The 22,391-nt window shown below is 39.5% G+C and overlaps 1 protein-coding gene across 2 annotated transcripts in view; it reads right to left on the reverse strand.

Annotated features, from left to right (window-relative positions):
• PIKFYVE (phosphoinositide kinase, FYVE-type zinc finger containing) overlaps positions 1-22,391 on the reverse strand; it is an 89,808-nt gene that overhangs the window by 24,854 nt on the left and 42,563 nt on the right. For both annotated transcript variants that reach the window (XM_063317932.1, XM_063317931.1), the window contains 12 exons: positions 21,372-21,498; positions 18,322-19,481; positions 16,779-16,879; positions 13,271-13,342; positions 12,487-12,658; positions 10,723-10,901; positions 8,644-8,757; positions 5,206-5,314; positions 4,513-4,667; positions 4,017-4,107; positions 1,498-1,558; positions 176-331 (listed from right to left, as the gene is read on the reverse strand). In XM_063317932.1, the coding sequence (XP_063174002.1) occupies positions 176-331; positions 1,498-1,558; positions 4,017-4,107; positions 4,513-4,667; positions 5,206-5,314; positions 8,644-8,757; positions 10,723-10,901; positions 12,487-12,658; positions 13,271-13,342; positions 16,779-16,879; positions 18,322-19,481; positions 21,372-21,498 (2,497 nt within the window). The remainder of the gene's footprint in view (positions 1-175; positions 332-1,497; positions 1,559-4,016; positions 4,108-4,512; positions 4,668-5,205; positions 5,315-8,643; positions 8,758-10,722; positions 10,902-12,486; positions 12,659-13,270; positions 13,343-16,778; positions 16,880-18,321; positions 19,482-21,371; positions 21,499-22,391) is intronic.

The raw sequence follows: 22,391 nt of genomic DNA on the forward strand, positions 1-22,391 counted from the left end.
TGTTTTGGAGCCAAGTCACCTTATGTATTTTGGGCAATATGTACACATGGGATTTCTTAAAATGTCATTCTGACCAAACATTTTTGAAGGTAGCAAAGACAAAAAGAATCAGACATCCAAGGCAGCCTACAGCTGCACAGAAGCAGGATCAAAGAGAGAAAGACCCCAGTGATACCTTCTGAGCCACTAGTTGTGTCTGGCTCAGAGTGAACATTGGCAAATGAGGACCCTCCTGTCAACTGGTCTGACACAACTTCTGGTGGAGTAGGAAGCTGGAGTAGAGAAGAGCTGGTGGAACTCTGGCTGGACAGAGTGGTCAGGAAACGGTCCTCTGTGGAAATATATATACACAGGAACATTCTTAGAATGACTTCCAAAGAAGGAACATGTGCTTTTAGGAACCACTAAGGAGGATTTTGCGCAGCTTGAAAAAGATACATGGACACCAGGACAAGCAATCTTCAGCACTGATACTGTCATTCACCTATATGTAGAACCAGATCAGTTTTTTTCTTTTCCAATTTTTTCAAATATTTCAGCATACATATTCATATTAGGTTTTCTTAAACTTACAAGAAATTTACATGAAAATATAAGAAAAGAAATGAGAAAGCAGAGAGCCACAAATATATTCCATAGTTTATGAGAACAAAGATACTGAGACTAAAAGTGTATCAACCAAGATCAAGATTTAGGCATCCATAAAAAGTCTCTTGATGCTGCCTTTATGGTTGACTGTGCAAAGAAAACCAGCCAGTTGCAGTTTCTTTTTACTGGAATATTTTAGCAATCTAAGCATGTACACTTAATTCTTCTGTATGCAACAACCTCCCCAGCCAAATCTGCTGAGGGACATTGCCGTGAATGCAAAGTGGATGTTTCAATAGTTTAGATCAGGCCTGCAGGTCTTGCCATCAAGGTGACTACATGAATGGCAGCCTCCCAGGTGCCTGGCAGCCCAGAATTTGTTCTGAAGCCCAGGTGGGTGCGGGGGGAAGCTTTTTAAGCTCACAGAGGGGCACCATATACAGTAGGTAGGATGCAGCAGCCTTACATCCATGCAAGTATGAAGACAATTAATTAATTAAAGCTGTTTTTATCCTATTATTTAACTGAACATACTTCCAGATGAATGCAGGAACTAAGAGACATGAGTCATAAGGAAGTGAGGATGGTAAGAGGAAAGGAAAAAAGCACCAGGTTTTCAAGTAGAAATGCAATAGAAGTGCATATCACAACTGGCTGTTGTGACTGAATAACCTTGCTTCTCTTTTTTTCCCATGCTCTGCAGCCTGTAGAAATGCCTCCCAGCTAAGAAATGGCATTTTCACTGAAGGCATCTTCTTTCCCTCCTTTTACCCACTGACAGATAAAATACAACTACAGTATTTCAGAACGAGATGCTACAAGCATCCATACAGAAAATGGCAAAGCTGCAAACATGCAAAGATACAAGCTGAACATACAATGTTAAGCCTTCTTAAATACACAGCATACCTTTCTCACCATTCTGAAGTGCTGGAGAAATGTTGCGAGGAGACGCATCCATTGAACTGATCTGTAGAATGAAGAGTTACCTCCTTCATATTGAGAATTTTTCTTCCAAATCATTACCATTTTACCAAAAGTTGAATCACTCCTCCTTAATGCACACAAACACACACAAAACCTAATCTCCTCAAAACTCTTCTTGGTGTTTCTCTGGAACAACTGAAGCAGCTCTCATTTTAAGAAATATAATTGGATATTCCTGCCATCCATCTCCATTCAGTGAAGAAGTGCTACACAGTTTCAGAAAAAAAACAGTGTCGCTTTTAGAACTAGTCCTGTAGTACTGTGACCTGCAATGAGATCTATGCTTCATCCAAGTGCTGTTAATAGATATTCTGCTCAAACAAAGCATATACAGTGTACTGTGTCATACCTTTACTGTGCACATTGAGCCAATATTCGCTACCTTTGTTAGAAAAAGTATGTGGATCTTTAACTTAAATAATTGATGACATTTCCTTTAGCAGCAGTGACTTCAACCAAACATTTCCTGTACCTGTTGATCAATTCTGCACATCAATATTTTGGCCCATTCTTTTTTACAGAACTGCTTCAAATCCACTATATTTTTGAATTGTTATGCATACCTTTGCTTCAGGTCATGCTGCAATATTTCAGTTGGGCTAGGAACAGGGCTCTTGATTCCAGTATTTCAAAAGACAAACTCCCTTTTGCTTCAACCTTTCTATTGTAGATATATTTGAGGACAGCATAGTTATCACTCTGCATGATACACATCTGTTTAAGCATCAGCTTAGGGACAGACGCTCTGACGTTCTCCTGTAAAATTTCCTGGTAGAATCTGGAATCCATTGTTCTCTCGATGAGCTAAACTTTCTGGGTGCTGAGGAGGCAAAGCACTCCCAAACCAAGAAATGCCACTTCCATGCTTAACAGTTTGGATTTTTTTGTCGGAATGCAGCATTTCACTTTTTCCAAATAACATTTCTGCTAAAAAATTCCATTTTCATCTCATCTATCCACAGAACACTGTTCCAATAGTCTGCTTGGTCATCAATGTTTTCTTTATGGTAGACTGATACCAGACAATGCAAGAATGACCTATAAATCCTTTACCATTATCCCAGACACTTTGCAATCTCCTGGAGTATTGAATGCCTTGCCCTTGTGATGAATGGCTGTTCTTGGGGAAAGAATCAATGGTGTTCCATTTTCTCCATTTGTAACTGTCTGCCTGATTGTGGACTGATGGAGGTCAAGGACTTTGGCAATGGTTCTGTAGTCCTTTTCAGACTCCTATGTCTGCAAAAATCTCTTTTCATCAGGACATAATTCACTTCAACAAATCTATGTCATAAAGAGAAAACTCTTGATTATGGAAACCAACATACTTTTTTTTAAATAGGGAAAGCCCCCTTAAACTCACACATGATTGTCATCTCACTGATTACAATATTTTACTTAACTTATTGTCTTAATTACCCTAGGTTTCCACATATATTTTTCTAATAAACTCAGTGAGTTTTGGCTCAGTGTGTTCAGTAAAGACATGAATACTACACTGGGTGTTTTAACAACAATTTCTATTAATAGGACTTAGATGAAGCTCTGATCACACTATAGATCACAGTACTGTAGGATTACAAATAGTTCTAAAGGATCCACAAACTTTTTCTCACCCCTGTAGCTCTCTGGAGTAGAAACTCAAATTCACACAACCACCAGGTACTCTCCACTGCAATTTCGGAATTTGCAGGAAGCATTGCAGGTGTTCCAAAAATTCCTCTCTTGCACATAGAGGAATTCAGCAGAACCTAACTTTAGTCTAGATTTACTATGCCAATTTGTAACAAAACAAACAATGGAAGTATATTTTTATTTATTTGTTTGTTTTATACATTTATTCACCGCCCATCTCTCCCCGACGGGGGACTATGGGTGGCTTACAATAAAACAGGATTACAATTCAAAACCATTACAATACAAAATACAGTAAAAATACAGATATAATAAAATCTACATGGCGAAAAGATCTTAATCAGTCCTTGAGTTTAACAGGCCCCTCAGAATCACTTTACAGCGCGAGCCATCCCCAGGTATAATTATTCCCCCTCCCGTTCCAAGCCTGCAGACAAAACCAGGTCTTTAATCTTTTTCAAAAGTCCAGGAGCGAGAGGGCTTGTCTCACCTCTGGGGGAAGGATGTTCCAAAGGGCGGAGCTACCGCAGAGAAGGCCCACTTCCGAGACCCCGCCAGATGGAGTTCTTTTACAGACGAGGTCTGTAACATGCCCTCCCTGCACGACCGGGTGGGGCGGGTCCCTGTATTGCTTTCTGAACTAGCAATACAGGGATGCTGTTTCAGGCACTACAAGAATGTATGCAAATGCCAATATTTAAGTGAATAGTATTTTATTTGCAAAGAGAAGTCAGGCCTTTTTACTGTTTACTTCTACTTACAGCTGCAATTTTAAATACATAGTCACAATTATCGAAAACAATTACCTTGTTCTCTTCGCCTTGCCTCAGTCTCCCAGGACTAGGTGGCACTGAGGGGCGTTTCCTCCCTTTCTCTTGTTGGAAAAGATCTTGCAGCCTACAACAGACTCCACATTACTGTTCTGATACATCTCATGCCACAAAAATCGTACCAGCAAGGAACCAAATAGCGTTTTTTCCCTCAGGTATATAAACCATTTGGAGAACAATCTATGAAGCCAAACAAGCTTCTTTTATCTGGAGTTCAGTCAGTCATATTGATTAGGCTGTTAATTGAGACCCACACTGAACTGACAATATAGTCTTATGCTCTGTAGTCAATGCATCCGATTCAGAATGTGCCAAACTTCTGATAAATGCACACTTTATTACACTATCAGTTTTTAATAAAGAAATCCGATTATTACTCATAACTGACCATTGGAGGAAGAATAATCAGTACAAAAAACATAACCCTTAATTTTCCAACTGAGGGATTGCCGTAAATTGCACCTTTTCTTACCTGTTATTCCATGCTTGCAACATCTCACAGAGACTTTGCTTTTTGGCTGTTAAAGATTCAGAGATTGAATGCAGCTGCTGAGGAGTGTCAAGTGAAGAAGAAAGCATCCTTGCTTGGATTTTCTCTATCCAGTTTCTAAATTCCACTTCCTCCATCTATCAAAGAAAAGAACAACAACAACAACAACAAGCCTGAACTGACTTTTCTCAGATGGAGGCTGACTCCTGTCCTGCATTCTCCTAGAGCAGTATTTCTCAACCTTGGCAACTTTAAGATGGGTGGACGTCAACTCCCAAAATTCTGGAACTTGAAGTCACCCATCTTAAACTTGCCAAGGTTGAGAAACACTGCTCTAGAACCATGTCTTCCAGGTGGCTGTCAAACATCAATCAAATATTCACAGCCTATTGCTTTACAGGATATTTATTTCTGCAGAATCCTTAATAGGAATGAATGTCACATTTTCAGCAGCATGGTAACAGTTGATGGCATCTAACTAAATACTTCAGTTTCAACTCAGCTCTGTCCACACTACTCTCCAATTACTGAAAATTGGCCTGGTGTTTGGTTCAAAATAATTGTCACTTTAGTGGTACTGCTGCTTTCTTTAGCTTCATGTATGCTACAACTTTGTTCAATATCTTGTAGAATGAACAAGAATTTCAATTTATATAAACATGTCATGCATCATACCTCCTTTTGGGCAAAGAGATCTTCCATCTTCTCCTCCCTTGTTTTGCTAAACGTGTCTGTTTTCAAAGAAGTGAGGCGCTCATCAACAGCAATATATACCTGAGATATCCTGCAACAACAATGGTCAAACTCTGAACCCAAACTAGATCCCGTTCAGAGGCTGCACTCTTGTAAGCTCCTCTTAAGAATTCAATCCAATGTACTGCAGGTTGCCGTTTTTCAAAGAAACTAATCTAATGGTCTGTACTAGGCTGAGAAACACTGAACGAGTAGGTTTTCTTATTTATTTACTTATTTTATTTTATTTTCTATCCCGCCTTCATTATTTTTATAAATAACTCAAGGTGGCGAACATACCTAACACTCCTTCCTCCTCCTATTTTCCCCACAAAGCAACCCTGTGAGGTGAGCTGGGCTGAGGGAGAGTGACTGGCCCAAGGTCACCCAGCTGGGCTTCCATGCCTAAGGTGGGACTAGAACTCTCAGTCTCCTGGTTTCTAGCCGGGTGCCTTAACCACTAGACCAGACTGGCTCTTTATTATGTATTTATTCAATTTATATTTCACTTTTCTGTTCAGAGTGCACACAGTGGCTTAAATCATAAAATAAACAAGAATGCAAAAGATAAAAACAATTAATAAAATGATTAATATTTAAAGGCTTGAGAAAGACATATTACATGAAAGGAAACCTATGGATTTCTTAAGTTTATACCCCAGAGGAAATAATCAACCACTGAGGCTTGCTGTTCTGTAATACTGTGAAAATGTTATGCAGTATTGGGCACTTCACATTAAGTATTCCATGGATCCACATTAGTTGAAAAAGTGGTTGTGTCCATTGCAACAAACATCTAAAATTAACACATGACTCTTTTCATTCTTAAAGAATTCAAATATTCTGTGCAAACTAAGCAGAACAGTTTAACCACAAAGTAGGAAAAAGAGTGCAAATAAAAAAGTCATCTTCTAGATTATTTTGCCGCTAGAATATGTAAGAGAGCTTCTATAAATGAGGAGCTGTGAGTTCTCTTGATTGCTTTGTTCCCTAAGCATGAACCAGTAATCAAGTGGAATTTAGTTTCAATCTTTAGAACAGGCATTTACTTCTTTTAGCAGAGCATATCTTAATATCCTGGAGGGAAAAGACTCAAAGCTATATGCTGTATTTCACAGAAAATTTACAGGAATAATTCAGATGGGAACAAGAAAATGGTTTTCAGAAAATTTGCTCTCGTTTTGCTCTTTCCTGCTTGCAGTTACTTACTTTGTGGCTGTTCCACAGCCAAGGTCTGGGAACTCAAGGGCATTGTCAAAATTAAGGGGAAATGCAATAAAACAAACAAAAAAAATCTCTAAAGAAACAACCCACCTAGAGACTTAATAGTAGGTCCAAAATTTATCAATCTTGTTGAGAGAAAAGGTAAAGAATCAAACATAGAGGAGAAAAAAGCAACTTCTTATTGAGCTAGTTGCAAATACGATACATAAAAACATGCAAGAAATAACTAGTGAATTTAAGGAACCCCCAAAATTCCAGTAGTCAAGAGTGGGTGGTGATGCTGCATAGATATTCTCTGCACATAAATATTTGATGCTTAACATGCTGCAAATTTTACAGAGGGCAGAACTAAACTTTATACAGAGCAGTACCATCTCAATTGGAACATTTTCAATTCTTTTAAAAGAGCACAATATGTCGCAAAAGGCACCTAAAGGTTCATGAGAGCAAATCAAAGCAAAGACCCTGCCATTTGGATTTAAATTTCTAGGTGGAGCAGAAGAAAAAGGTTTTCAACTTTAAGAAATATTGCAACAAAAACCAGCATGTTTAGGTCACAATTATCAATCTGGACTCCCAGGCAGGAAAAAAACAGAAGGGGCCACTGAGGTCATCAAATCCAATCCCCTGCTCAATGCAGAAATCCAAACTAAAGCATCCAAGATAGATGGCCATCTAATGCATTCAATGAAGGGAAGACTACCTTTTTTCTGGGTAATTTGTTTCACTGTTCAACTGCTGCTACTCTTACGCAGCTTTTTTCTAACATTTAGTTGGATTCCGTCTTCCTGTGACTTAAATCCATTATTTCATGTCTTGCTGTCTAGCCCTCTTTTATGTGACATCTTTCAAATATTTTAAAAGTGCATCATATCCTCCCTCAGTTGTTTTTCCCATATTCAGCTCTTTTAAAATCTAAATATGACTAAATAAATTTTAGTCATAATCTTTGTTGCTGTTTTCTAAACCTGTTCCAATTTCTCTAAATGCTTCTTAATGGTGGGACCCAGAAGAGGACACAGTACTTGAGATAGGGCTGACCAATGTAAGTGGATAACTTCCCATGATTTGGAAATTACACATCTGTTGATGCAACATAAAATTGCAATTGCCTTTTTTTCAGTCATATCACACTAACGCCTCCTATTTAATTTGCAACCAACTACTTTTTGAATATCTTTTTTCTCATCTACCATTTGGCCCTATTATGTCACTTTATCTCAGTGTTGCTTTGCCAAAGAGAAGCAATGACTGGAATTTCAAGAAAGGAGATGAAAGCCTTGCCCTTCAGAAGAAATCAGCAAACCACATTGTTAGAGCAGGGGGGCAAAAAACCCCACCAAACCCAAGCTAACACCACAGCCATCAGATGCTCCTGAAGAATTCAGATACAGTATGAAGGTTAAACATTCCTGTTAGTTACTAGTACCTAGGAATCAGAGATACAGGTAGTCCTTGTTTAGTGACCACAATTGGGACTGGTATCTTAGTCGTTAACCAAAGAGGTTGCTAAGTGAAACCGCACCTGTGCTTATGATCTTACTTCAGCTTACCTTTGCTTTACAGATCTGCAAAGGTTATAAATGCGAGGATTGGTTGCAATGTTACTTTTTCATCACTGTCCTAATTGCAAATGGTCGCTAAACGAGGTGGTCGCTAAAAAGGACTACTTGTATGTAACCTCTGAACATGGTATTTTTTCTCTGAACCCTAGATTTTTACTTACTCGTTTTTACTAATCACAGACATTTTCCAAAGTAGCCCAAGCAGTGTCCAAAAGATTATTATGGTTATCATAATTTGTTAATTTACTGCATATCCCTTTCAACTGACTTGAATGTATATGTTAATCAGTATCACTGGAAAATTCCAAATTGTAACTTGTTCAGGCAAATGGGAGTTCTTCAATTCCTATCCAGAAGTACAACTAGCAAAGCATTAGAAGAACTCTACAGAAAATGCAATGAGTTTCAAGAAAAAAATATGATGGTATATTTCAACTTTGAGGCCATGAGGCAATCACCATACTACTTCCATAGTCTGCTGCACACAGCATGAAGTGCACAATACAGTTACTTGCTATCTTTCAACATCAGGGCAATGAACAAAGCATAACGCAATCTTCAGAAGGGACATGATGGAGGAACATAAACCTACTTTTGAGAAAAGTCTTTCAGATCTTGAAGCATGGTAATCTTCAGTGGTACTTGACGTTTGATATAGATCTTGGGATGAGGGACACATACCTCCAGTAACCGTATAGCAGAATAGCTAGGAAGAGAACAAAACACAGCTTTGAGGTGTAAGGCCTGCAAGCATCATGCCATGTGAACAGCAAATCGATTTTAACATTAGGAGAGAACTGACCACACCTTGGCTTAATTCAAGGAAACAAGACCAAGGTATACTATCTGGTATTTTAAATTGCACTGATAACATTAGTTATATTGTTGTTTCATATGGTACACAAGTGTTATAGTTGTAAAAGGTAATTAAAGTTGTAAGTGCACTTAAGAGAATATACCTTGTAATTTATGTTTGTTTACAATTCTGTTTGATAAAGGAACTATCAAAAACACAAATGAGAATAAATACAATCCCCTCCCTCCAGGTACAATAGTTGTTTTGAGTTTTTTCTTATAGTATCACAGCCCATGTTAAATGACATGCTAAAGGACATGTAACTATGGTTTGGTCACAATACCTAAGTTGTCAAATAGAGGCCTGCAACCCCATCAGTGGAACAGAATCAGAAATGACAACTTCAGGGAGTTGGGAAGCAACTCCTTCTACTGCTGTAGTGATGATGGGGGGTGGGGGAGTCATCTTTTTACCCTGTACCATTCGTAGTAGAGCAAAGACTAATTCCACCATTCAGCAAAGTCCTCACTGAAGCCTCATCCTGCTGCATCCCCACAGAATGAACCCAATCCAAAAGCTATTGAAATGAACAAATCCAGAGAGCGCTGTTGTCGTTCTCCTTATTCAATAAGAGCAATTGCTCCATTCCCCCCTCCACATTTCTGCAAAACTCCTAAATAACAATCCGTACCCAAGAAACCTGGGAAAGAAAAAGTGAAGCTGGCAAAAAGCCCAAAGGGCAGAGGTGACCTGGACCCTGAGGGGTCACTTCCTCACTAGTCTGCACTTCCAAAGAGAACGTTTGCAGGGCAGAGGCAGCCGTGTTTGGCACAGCAGAGGAGGTATGGCTTTCTGCGAGTGTTTGGCACAGAATCCGGTTTGCAAGCCAGATTCCTAATCCCTGTTTAGCACCAGGATTGTACCAAAAGGCTGCCAGAAACAAACCATAATTGGGTGGTTTGCTGCTGCTGCTGCGGAGGAGGGACCACATCATTCATTTGTGGCTAAATCACAGTTGATAGCAGCAGTGTTGTGCAAAAATGCCATTACAAGTACATTCTCTTCAATGATGTTTTTGGAAAAGGACAGCCCTTTTCTATTAAACATTCGATACATGACCATATAGTTTCTGATGCAGTTGTTCTAGTCCAAATAAGAAAGATAATGGACTAATCTATTATATCCATAATGGACTAATTCTGATATTAGGTATGTCATACAGTGAAGTCACCACAGGCAGAAACATAATTCATTTTTCAAGTACTGTTTAAAGGAAATACTAGACAGAAGCACAAGCCTGGAAGAAGGAAGTTGTTTTCCAAAACAAGGAAAATCTGGAACCTTTTAAATAGCTTGAAACTTATATTTAATTCAATATACAGGGAAGCAAAAACACATGGTTTTGGTTGGAGTATGCATTTTTAATTCTAGATTAAAATAGGAAATATTAAATATTTGAACTGAAAATGCTTTAGGATGGATGACTTAAAAATTGTTCACAATTCTACATCATAATTACCAAAACCAATAAAAGGATTTGTTGAGAAAAAAAATGTTTGAGATTATGGTACTCTGCAATTAAGCTACAGCTCACGAAAGGGTATGCCTTTAATAAAATTTGTCAGAGAAGGTGCTACCAGACCCTTTTAATTTTCATTTTTTTCAGGCTACTTTCAGCATGCTTTCAAGATGCTAGAAAGTTATTTTTTCTTTTTTTTTAATCCACTCAATTGTGTCCGATTCGTAAAATTATTTGAAAGCTTGTAGAGGCTTTCATTATTTGAAGAGCCTGTAAAATATATGCTGAAATGACACTGGACAGAAAGTATCTGAAAGGATGTATTTTTAAAACAAAATGTAATTTAGAGTTTTTACCTGAAAGATGCCACCATCTGATTGTAGGAAAAATACTGGTGATAGTCATGATGTATGGAGTGGCCACATGGTTCAGCATTGGCTCTTCGAGTGTATTGGTACCCATAAAAGCGGAGTTCAAGGTATTTGGCAAAGGACATAGACCACGAATCATTGGAAAGTGGAACCACAGGTGTTACCTGGAAAAGTTACACTGATTTTATGCCCAGGAAACCCTTGACTTGCACCCAAATCCACTCAAACCAACTTTATCTTGCATTTCAGTAATTCTTGAATGTGACAAGGACAAAGCATACACCTGATCTTAAATTTATGCTGATAGCTGTCAAGAAAACACCAGGAACATCCTACTTTCAGATGGGGATGTCACTTACATAGAGGTAAGAAGTGAAACTATTGACTTAATCTGACATATACAGGTAGTCCTCGCTTAACAACCAAATTGAGACTGGAATTTTGGTTGCTAAGCAAAGCGGTCATTAAGTGAATCTGACCTGATTTTATGACCTTTTTTGCAGCAGTCATTAAGCGAATCACCACAGTCGTTAAGCAAACCATGTGGCCGTTAAGTGAATCATGCAGTTCCCCACTGATTTTGCTTGCCAGAAGCTGGCCAGAAGGTCAAAAATGGCGATCACGTGACCACGGGATGCTGTGACAGTCGTAAATGCAAACAGGTTGCCAAGTGCCCAAATTGTGATCATGTGACCATGGGGATGCTGCAACGGTTGTGTGAGCACCAGTTGTAAGTTGTTTTTTTCAGCACCATTGTAAGTCTGAACAGTCACTAAAATAATGGTCATTAAGTGAGAACTACCTGTAGAGCCTTTTGAAAAAGGCAAATAGCTTAAGCCATGACAAACTCTCTCACCCACCTGGTAGCCCAACTGCCTCTTGTTCACCTACAATTTTTTAACTGCAATTGTTATTCCCCAGAGAGCTCCATGGCATAATGCTTAAGAGCAGCTTTTTCCAAATCGAGGCCTTCCAGATAGGTTGGACTTTAAATGAGATTTGGAGCCCGAGCATGTCTGGAGAAGACCATAAAGAGGATGCTGTTCTAGAGCATAAGCTCTGAGCTGGGAAGTCCCTAGATCAAATCTCTCCATAATTCAGTGTTCAGTTCAATTCATTCTCCCTCCATCTCAGTCATCCCCTGCCTGTAATCTGGAAATAATAATAGTAACAACAACATCATCATCATCATCATCATCATCATCCCAGGTCCTCGGGAAGGACTCAATAGGCGGACAAAAATGCCAAATTCAGTCTAAACATCTGGCTGGCTGTGCGATCAACCATAATAATGTCTGTTTTAAGAACTGATATGACATTATGTTTGCATTCAATGCGATTACTGTAGGAAAACAAAGCACTGTTGTTATTATACTCAGATCTTCTACTTTCATTTTATTTTCAGATGGGATTTTTTTTTACATGGACTTTTATGAAACTGAACACCTTTCAACATTGCTCATAAAATGCTACAGAACAGGAGGGTTGTGTTTTTGTTTGTTTTCAAAAGAAAGAGCACATTCTATATATTATGAATAAACACAGGGGATATCATAATTATTTGTCTTGTGCAAATCTAGAAATACCTTTTAAAGCAGAATGCCCTAATAGTGACATTGTTGTGCATTCAAAATGGACTTTTCCTCCACAATCCTTTATTTTGTGCCTCTTCTTGTAAATTTGCCAGGATGTGAGCTCCAACATGAACCACCTGGCCCTGCAAAAAGACAAACAGGATCTCCTCCTTACCTGCTTGCATATTCTACACCAGGAGTAAGTGAGAATCGTATGCTGATAACCAGGCACCGGAGAGTCCAATTCCTTCAATATGATCTGTACACAGCCTTGTCCATGGACAAAGCGACGGATGTGGTGCACCATTGGAGTTTCACAGAACATATTTGGGCACTGGTAGGAGGGCCTTCAAGCAATAAAAAATAATTGAGAAACTTCTTTCAGTTTGATACTCTACAGCAGTGATTCTTAAACTGTAGCCCATCACATCCTTCCCTCATTCACCAGTCAGAGCCTATCACCATCTCCACACCCACGCCCCCTTGTTCAGTGCCAGTCAGCTGGACAGGGCAGAGCCCACTTAAATCTCAAATGGTAAACAAATACTTAATTTTGCATTACAATTACAATTTAATGTTAAAGGGCCTTTTGAAATGGAGGGGATGGGAAGGCATACCAAGATACAACTTCTTCTCTGAAAAACAAAAACTCTCATGCTTTTAAAGATGAAAAAGGAGGAAGTTTGATTTGTTTAATTAAACCTAATTAATTAATTAATTTAATTAAAGAATTTGTTTAATTCTGGGAGGGAGGAGTTCCTGCATTTTCCAAATGTTTACTTAGTGGTCCATGATTGCAGAAAGCTTGAGAAACCCTGATCTACTCTACTTTACTCCATCTGAGGAAATGCATGGGTAGCTTGCTATTACAATGGCATGGAACATCTACTTCTTACGTTATATTTCCTCATTTTCATTCTACATTCTTTCAAGAGAGATTAAAAATCAAACATTCTTACCTGAAACAATATCTTTCTAGAAACACACCTAACGTGAGGTCATTCTTCCCATAAAACTCCATTACTACCATCCTAAAAAAAATTGAAACCAAGACAGTTACCTTTAAAATAGTTGGAGGTTATTAGACATTTCCTGCATGCAAGAGGCCCTTATTGTTTTTCCAAATGTCAAAGAAAAAAAGTGTGGCTCTACAGCATTTAACTGATTTCCAATTCACTATAAACATTACACTACTGCACTTAGACAATTAGTGCTGCTCCCTTGCTTCTCTGAAATGTAAACCCGATAAAATGATCAAAACAAAACAAATAACTACGAGTTACAAGACTGCAGCAGGAAATAAATTCAGTCAGTCAATCAATATGCTGGGGGCAAATGAGGCTATTGCATATTTTATGATACGGAAGACAGAAGCAGCACACTGCATCACTATATCAAACGTTATACTGATCTGCCATTTGTTCAAAGCGAACTGCCTGGAGTCCATGAGGATTCAGGTGGTATATAAATTGCATAAGTAAATAAAATAAATAGATAAAAGAATGCCAGACACTGCAAGGTATTAGCTCAATAAAATGCTAGTGCATAGTTAACTTAAATAAAACAAAAGTTCTGTCTATATCTCAGAAATTATTTAACCTTTTTGAGTCTGTTCCCAATTTTTAAAATGCCATTCCAGGTTTGATTTGTGATGAGTTGCACAGACTTTGCAGCACCAACTGCAGTGCTATACGATCCTTTGGAGAAGATTAAGTGCTTTACCAGACTTTGGGGAGGAGAGGAACAAAGTGTTGCTTATCTGATTTATTGCTATGTCAGCTGGAAAGTATACCTCAGCTTATCCACACAGCAATGGCAACGTGCTTTCCTCTTGTCCTTGAGATAGGAGGAAAACATGTCAACAGAAAAACCACTGCCTACTTGTTACTGCTGTGGTACCCTCACAGACAATAACATGAATAACTGGCCAACCCTGGTCAGGGATCTTCTGCTGGCACAGCTGCATCTGGAGCCTAGCGTTGATTAGGAACTCTTGAAAAGTGTGCTATCTTATGCATCTTGACTGAACTCTGCCAGGGTTTTGGGTTCCCCCTGAAGTCCCATTCTTTGGGCCACTGATGGACCATTCAGTGGAGGAAAAACTATGGAGGGAAAAAAGTACAAGGCTATAGGATGAGAAAAAAGAAGATGGTGTCTCAAAGGGACCTCTCCCCAAGGCTTACAAAAACCCTGTGTTGTTTACTAGTAGTAGTAGCTGCACGTTTACAAGCCTCCTAGGAATATTCTTTGTGGAGGCAGAAGTCCACAGTTCCTGTGGAGGTCATTTTCTGCACCAATGGGAATAATGGCCTCCTGGTATACCTGCAGTCAATCCTCCATGAGGTCAATATTCCCATAACCAAGCCACACCAAAAGAAGAAGGAACAGCCAACACCAGTGAGTGTCCAACACCTCTGGTAGCCACAGCATGGAGGCCAGAACCCAAACTCTCTCTCTCTGTGTATGTGTCTGCAGCTGATGTGGGTTTTCTTTTGTTGTTGTTGCTGTTGTTGTTGCTCTGAGCAACCATAAGTAGGTGATTTCTTTTTTAAAAAATAATTTTATTAAAAATTATAAGTGCAATAGTAAAAACTAATTCAGACTAAAAGAAAGTAGAAAGAAAGAGTAAAAAATGCAAAGGAAAAGAAAAAGAAAAAAAACCACGGAAAGAAGGCAGGCAGGAAGGGGAAATATATAAAGAAGTGACTTCCAACATTCTTCACAAGAATAAACGATTTTGGTAACTTTTCACCTCTTCTTTTATAACCAATGATCTCTTCATCCCATGTCCCATCTCTTATCTATAAACAAATCCATAAAGCATTGTCACTTCAGTCCTGGTGTCAGCAAAAGTCCATTAAGGGTTACCAGAAATAACAACATATCTATTTTAACCTTGACCAAATAAACTAACTTTATATTCCTTCCTTTTCCTTCTAACAATCTTAATCTTTAGTCTATTCAAGTAATGTCATAGAACTTGATTTCATCTTTTTTGCCCCTTCTCACAAGGTTCATCCAAGCTTTAACAAACCTCTTTTGTAAATCCAATATAAAAGAATTATCCAGGTTATTATCTTTAGTTTATTATACTTTATTTAGTTCATTTAGTTTAGTATATTATACCCTTTTGATTTTTAAAGCATCAACCAATTTCTTTTGTATATCCAATGACATATCTTTTTCCATGTCATTCGTGTAGCCTGTCATTTGTAGATCCACATTCAGTGTCAACTCTGTCTCTGTCTTGTCAGATAAAACTGGTTCCTCTTCTGCCACTTCTTCCGTAACATCTTTTGGATGCAGTCTATCCACAGAAGCAAATGTTGCTACTGACATTGTTGATATTAACTTCTGATTCCATTTTTCAAAAATGTCCTTCAGTATTTCCAATGTTTGATATTTTGCATCATTCTGTAGCTGTTAATCAGCTTTATGTATTCTTCTCCTTTAATTAAAATTAAATTATTTTTTTCTTTAATTAAAATCTTTAATTCCCTCTAGTGTCCAATTTTAAAATTGCTTATCTTTATTATGTCCTAGAAAAAATTCAAAACAAGTCCACTTTCCCACAGAAAGAATTCTTTATAATTAATTCCAAAATCTTATTTCAAATTTATCTGGACCCTTAATCCATTTATAACTTTCTAAAAAAATGTCTTAATTAGCTTTTTGCTGTTTATTTCAATTTTTTAAAGTTAATAAGCTTGTACTTAAAAATTTCTTTCATTAAGGATTAAAGGCAGGCTACCCAATATTTTCAGACTTGTCAATCCGAAGGTCTCTAATAGCTGAAAAGTAGTTAACAAGCAATTTCTGAATGTGATTAGAAAAGGGAGTATGTGAACTTAATGTCCTTTTAAAGGCACTGGCTGCGGTTTGAGCAAGATGGCTATTCTCTCGTCTCCCAGAGCTCTAAACCCACCAGAGATCACTGTCTTGTGGTCTCCTTATGAGGAACAACTGTGGGCGATCTCCTGTCCTCTCTTCGTCGGGAGAGGTTTGAAGAGCCGATCTACTTACCGGCTCTTCATTCTTCGCCATGGTCATCAGCTCCGCTCTTCAGTCCTCCATTTCTTCCTCCGGAAGCCAGCTGATGCGAGTTTTTTTCAAAGCTATCTCTGTACATCTTTATACTGAGTGGTGAAAACTCTACCAGTTAGAAATTAAATATTTTCCTTTGTCAGAGCTGTAAAAATAAGCCTTTTCAGCTCAGAGCTTATGAGAGGGTAGAGAAACTAGAACCCCAGGTGAAGAATGTTAGTACTGCTGCTTGCTCTTCTGAAAATATTAAATCTCTTCAATCCAAGTGGGGAGAAGAGAAACCTGTACAATTCTCACTTGTATTGTCCAATCATGTGCCAAGACAAACAAATAAAAACAGCAGCACTAACTTACCTCAAAATAAAAGGGAAGTATTTAGGGCAGGCATTTCAGTAGTTAAAGTTAATAAAATCAGTATCATACCATGGGCTAACACAGGCACTTGGAGCGTTGCCAGATTGGGCTGAACAACTACTGAACAAAACACACAGTCTCTGATGGTTTGCAGGGCTAAGACAATCCACCTGGGAAGACACATAAATGTAAAACAGTTATTATGTTATTTTCAGAAGAGGAACTTAAATATGGTTTTCTGTCCAAGTATATTTACATATTCTCTTGAGAAGTCTATAATGCTGGGAAAGGTGGAAAAAGAGAAGAGGATGACCAGCAACAAGTGGATGGGTACACTGTTGGAAGACCTGAAGGGCCAGATTGGGAACAGATAGATCATCCTGCAGAAGGTCTACCCATGTGGTTGCTAAGAGTCAACACCAACCCTATTGCACATAAATCAGCAATCAGTATTTACATATATGCATACCCATCATGCCATTTCAAGGTAAGCAATATTATGCCGGGAATAGAAAAGAATTTTTTTGAAAAGTGAAAGAAATGAAAGGTGTAAGACAAGAAGAAGACAATTTATTTCTTTTCTTTTCTTTTTTATTATTTTTATCCTGCCTTTATTATTTTTATAAATAGCTCAAGGCAGAGAACATACCTAACTCTCCTTCCTCCTCCTCCTTTCCCCACAACAACAACCCTGTGAGGTGAGTTGGGCTGAGAGAGAGGGACTGGCCCAAGGTCACCCAGCTGGCTTTCAGGCCTAAGGCGGGACTAGAACTCACAGCCTCCTGGTTTCTAGCCCAGCACTAGACCAAATGAAACATAGCTACATCAACACCATTTATTATACCTATATCTATAATGTAAAAAATATTTTAATCTGACTTTTATGCACTTGTGCAAACTGAACTAAATATTTACAGGTCACAGAAATGCAGGGGTAGATTTTAGGATAATGCTATGTCAAACTGGATAAACTTTTAAGATATCTGAACTACACAATTCCTTTCTCACCTACATGTGAATACTTTGCCTCATGTCTCCTCTGTAAAGGTTATTTCTATAACAGTCAACCCCTTGTCATACACATCACACTTGCTTTAATTTTAACTGTTCCTTTGTCTAATATGAGGAACGCAGAGATCCACCTTTCAAGGTTTATTTTTAGGAGCTTCAAAGGGATCAAGTCAAAAGGTCAAAAACGACATCAAAAGCCCCTGCCCGTAGCACCAACCGTCTCCCAGCAGCACCCACACACCCCACCACACTCCTTGCCTCTTCCTGCTTAATGACCCGCACAGGCCTGGGGTCACAACAGCAACTGGGACTGCCATCACTAAGTGATGCAGTCACATGATGTCGTGCTTCACAACCACATCACTTATTCCAGTCCCAATTGTCGTCGTAATCCAAGGACTACCTGTACTGCCTCTCATAGCTCTCTCTCTTACCCTAACTCTTACCAAACCAGGATTAGAATGTTATGCAGACAGTTGGGGGCAAGCATAGTGTTTGATTTCAAATATTCCTGAAAATAATAATTTGTTGGAAGACATTTACGACTGTTTATTTCTTTAAGATCCCAGAATCCACCAAGCTATTTTAAATACTCACTCACTTTTTGAGACCATAGAGATTCATTCTGAATGAACATTCTCTCATCATCCTCACTCCTGGCTCCAAATTTCACAGCAGATGCTTCTTTAGATTGAACAAAGGGGTCTGAATCTTTCTGCACAATCCTTCCTCCTCTGGCTCGAAAGTCGGCTACCATTCTGGCCAAGTTTGGGCTACTGTTCAGATGCTCAGCGATCCTAGTGCTAACAAGTTCATGGGAAGGTAAGACCTGGATAGATCTGGCTTGGATGCTTCCATTCATTCCTTGTAGTCCAGAGAGGTCCCTTAACAATTGTTTCTTCCTTCTGCTATCCAGTTCCTTGTACTCCTTGTTGAGCTGAGGAGAAAAATAAACTTGCTCTAGGAAATACTCCCTAGTGGGACATCTCATGCCTCTCTCTGTTAACAGAAACGGCTTGCGGAATGAGATTACTGGGGAAATACAGAGAATAACATCCTTCAGCTCTTGCTCAAATGCTAAAGAAAAGGTTTTGAGGCGATCTTCAGAGGAAGTCACTTCCTCTGTGATATACAACCCAGTGTCATCTTGCAGAGGGTCTCTGAACTCCCTGGCCTGACTTTTAGGCTCCTGGTAGTCATCCATTACCCCTAGGGCTTCCAGTTGTTCGCTATCTAAAATTCCCAGCTGTTGTTCAGTCAGGTTAAGAGGTAGAAGTGCCTCAGTAATGCTCTTTGCTCTGTATAAAGAATCCACAAGGGAATACCCTTGTTGCTTCTGGGGAGCAGCTTCTTGCGAGTCACCATTAATCTGGTCATCCTCTTCTGTCAAGGTCCTTTGTTCGAGGGAGCTTATCTCATCTGGAGACATTGATTCAGATATTACAGGCAGCTTGTCAGAGACTACATTGGCCTCTTTTCCGGCTGCGTCGAATTCTCTGTTCAGCAGATCTTGCTGCCCATCTTCTTCCTTCTGTCCTTCCATCAGGCTCTGAAAGGAGCCATGTTTAGTCAACAGAGGGGGCATGGCAAACTCGTCCATAAGGAAGGAGATCTCCAACTGGGAATGATAGGCCACACAGATCATAAAAATAAGGATCTCCTTGACTCGAGCCAGTTCATACTCTCCTGCCCCACGCAGCTTGACAGTGCACCCCAGGTGCTGCGGGCATCCTTCAAAAAACATCAGAGTTTTGGTTTGCTCTGAAAAAGAAGAGAACGATGCTTACTACAGTACTCACTCTACATGGGGTGGTTTGGCCAATTTGTATACGTTAATCAAAGTTATTAATGGCTCAAAATGTATTCAAATCAGAAATCCAATTAATTTCCATTCTAAGTTCCACAGTGCTGTTTACATAGATGGATAATACAATTAAACGTTTAAACTGTGAAAATAACACGAAACATAAATATACATACACAAGTACAAACCAAGAAAAAGAGAATAGAAATCTAGGTGTAGTGTCACTTGTTCTGCCATGAATGTTTTGCAAAATAACGTTTGGTTAACTTCTCACAAAACTACAGAGGATAACCCAGCAGACACTCTTAAGGAAGGATTTCCAGAGAGGGTGCAACTACTGAAAAGGGCTTCCTGATTTTTTTGCACTTTCTTGTTAGTTTGAGTATTTCATATTATTTATTTTTTTACTTCCACGAACAGGTACCTTTGATGGAATGAGATTTTGGTCCATGAAATCTTTTGCCATATTATATATTAGTCTTTATCATGTTGTTTTTGCCGCAGTAGATGAATGTTTCCTCTTTGGACATTTCTTATTTATAACAGTTCACGCTCTGAATATGTACTAAACAGGCTTTAGACCGTGCATGTGTGTTTGTACGTACAGGTAGTCCTTGCTTAACAACCATTTGTTTAGTAATGGTTCGGACTTACGATGGTACTGAAAAAAACGGCTTACGACTGGTCCTCACACTTATGACCGTCGCAGCATCCCCACGGTCACATGATCATGATTTGGGCGCTTGGCAACTGGTTAGCATTTATGACCATTGCAGTGTCCCAGGGTCACATGATCGCCATTTTCGACCTTCCCGGCCAGCTTCTGGCAAGCAAAATCAATGGGGAACCAGGTGATTTGCTTAACGACTATATGCTTCACTTAACGCCCACTGTGATTCACTTAATGACCACTTCTCTTAGCAACCGAAATGCCAGTCCCAATTCTGGTCATTGGTTGAGGTAGTCCTCAACTTATGACCATTCATTCAGCTATTCTTCAAAGTTACAAGAGTGCTGAATGGACTTATGACCAGTCCCCGAAGTTACAGCCATTGCAGTGCCCCCACAGTCACATGAACACAATCTGGGTGCTTGGTAACCCGTTTGTGCTTATGATGGGTTGCCAAGCACTCTGCAATCACATGATCACCACTGACAACTTTCCCTGCTGGCTTCAGGGGTCAGGGCATCAACAGGGAAGCCAGCAGGGAAGGTCGCAAGTCACTGGGGTTAGTATCCCCCACCCCTGCACCCTCCCCAGCCCCTCTGTGCTCCCGCCAGCCACTCGCATACCCCTGTGCATTCTTCCTGACCTGCAGAGAGCTTCTCATGCACCCCTGCATACCCTTCCTGACCTGCACAGCACCCCCTTGCACCCTCCCCAACGAACACGGCACCCCTCATGCACCCCTGCACACCCTTCCCGACCCATGTGGCACCTCTCGCACACTCCCACACACCCTTCCCGACCTGCATGGCACCTCTCACACACTGTCGCACCCTCCCCAACCTTCCCCCGCACCCCCTCACTCCCTCCCCCACCTGGCAGCAGCCACTTACCTACCTGTAAGCCTGGGAATTGCAACTTCGTGCTGGCTTCCCCACTGACTTTGGTTGTGGGAAGCTGGCAGGAAGTTGCAAGGAGGTCCTCGCCTAATGACCACTACGATTCAGTTAACAGCAACTGGGACTGCAGGGATTGCTGTTGCTAAGCAATGAGGTCATGCTTTATGACTGCATCGCTGAGTGACGGGAATTCCAGTCCCAATTGTCATCGTAAGTCAAGGACTACAGATAGATAGATAGATAGATAGATAAGGATAACAGGGCTTCTTGGCTTTACTTACCATTAGGCAACTGGAACACCTGAATATAAAATTTATGGCAGGTCCCAAGGTGCGGTTTGGTCAGCAGCTGATCCATCGACATCAATACATCTCCCTGGGTCATCCGACTTACCCGATCCAAAACATGCTGCAAAACATTGATAAGATAGACTGCTTTTGGCTTCCCATCTCTTTCCTTCTTCATCTGATTTATATCCCACATTTCCTCCAAGAGTTAAAGTGGCTTACATGGGGATTTCCTTTCATTTTATCCCAAAAACAGCTCTATGAGGCAGGCTGGGCTGAGAAGTGACTAGTTCAAAGTCACCCAATGAGTTTCTATGGCTGAAGGTGAACTAGAACATGGGTTTCCCCGTCTCCCCATCCCTAGTCCAACATCGTAATTGCTACACCATATGGGCAGTTATTCTTTTACATACATACATACATATATAGAGAGGGATTAAGAATTTTGATTATAATAGTAAAATCTAATACAAACTAAACTTAAAGAAAATGGAATAAAAAGGGCAAGGAAAAAAAAGAAAAAGAAAAAGAGAAGAAAGAGAAAAGAATATAATAAAGAGAAAAGAAATATATAAAGAAGTGACTTCCAAATTTTATCACAAGTATAAACAAATTTAGTAACTCTTTACCCTCTCTAAAGTTACAAACATTTATCCCTTCATCCCATATCCCATCTCTTATCTATAAACAAATCCATAAAACATAATCCTTTCAAGTCCTGGTGTCAGAAGAAACTCCAAAAAGGGAAGCCAGAAGTAACATCTCTTATTTTAACCTTGATCAAATAAAACAACTTTATATTCCTCCTTTTACAGGTAGTCCTCGACTTACGATGACAATTGGGATCAGAATTTCCATCACTAAGCGATGTAGTCGTAAAGCACAACGACATCACTTAGTGACAGCAATCCTTATTGTCCCAGTTGCTATCATTAACTGAATCCCATGGTCGTTGGGCAAGGCAACTTCCTGCCAACTTCCCATAACCAAAGTCAGTGGGGAAGCCAGCAGGAA

This window comes from Candoia aspera, chromosome 1, assembly GCF_035149785.1.
Source record: "Candoia aspera isolate rCanAsp1 chromosome 1, rCanAsp1.hap2, whole genome shotgun sequence".
Lineage (NCBI taxonomy): Eukaryota > Metazoa > Chordata > Lepidosauria > Squamata > Boidae > Candoia > Candoia aspera.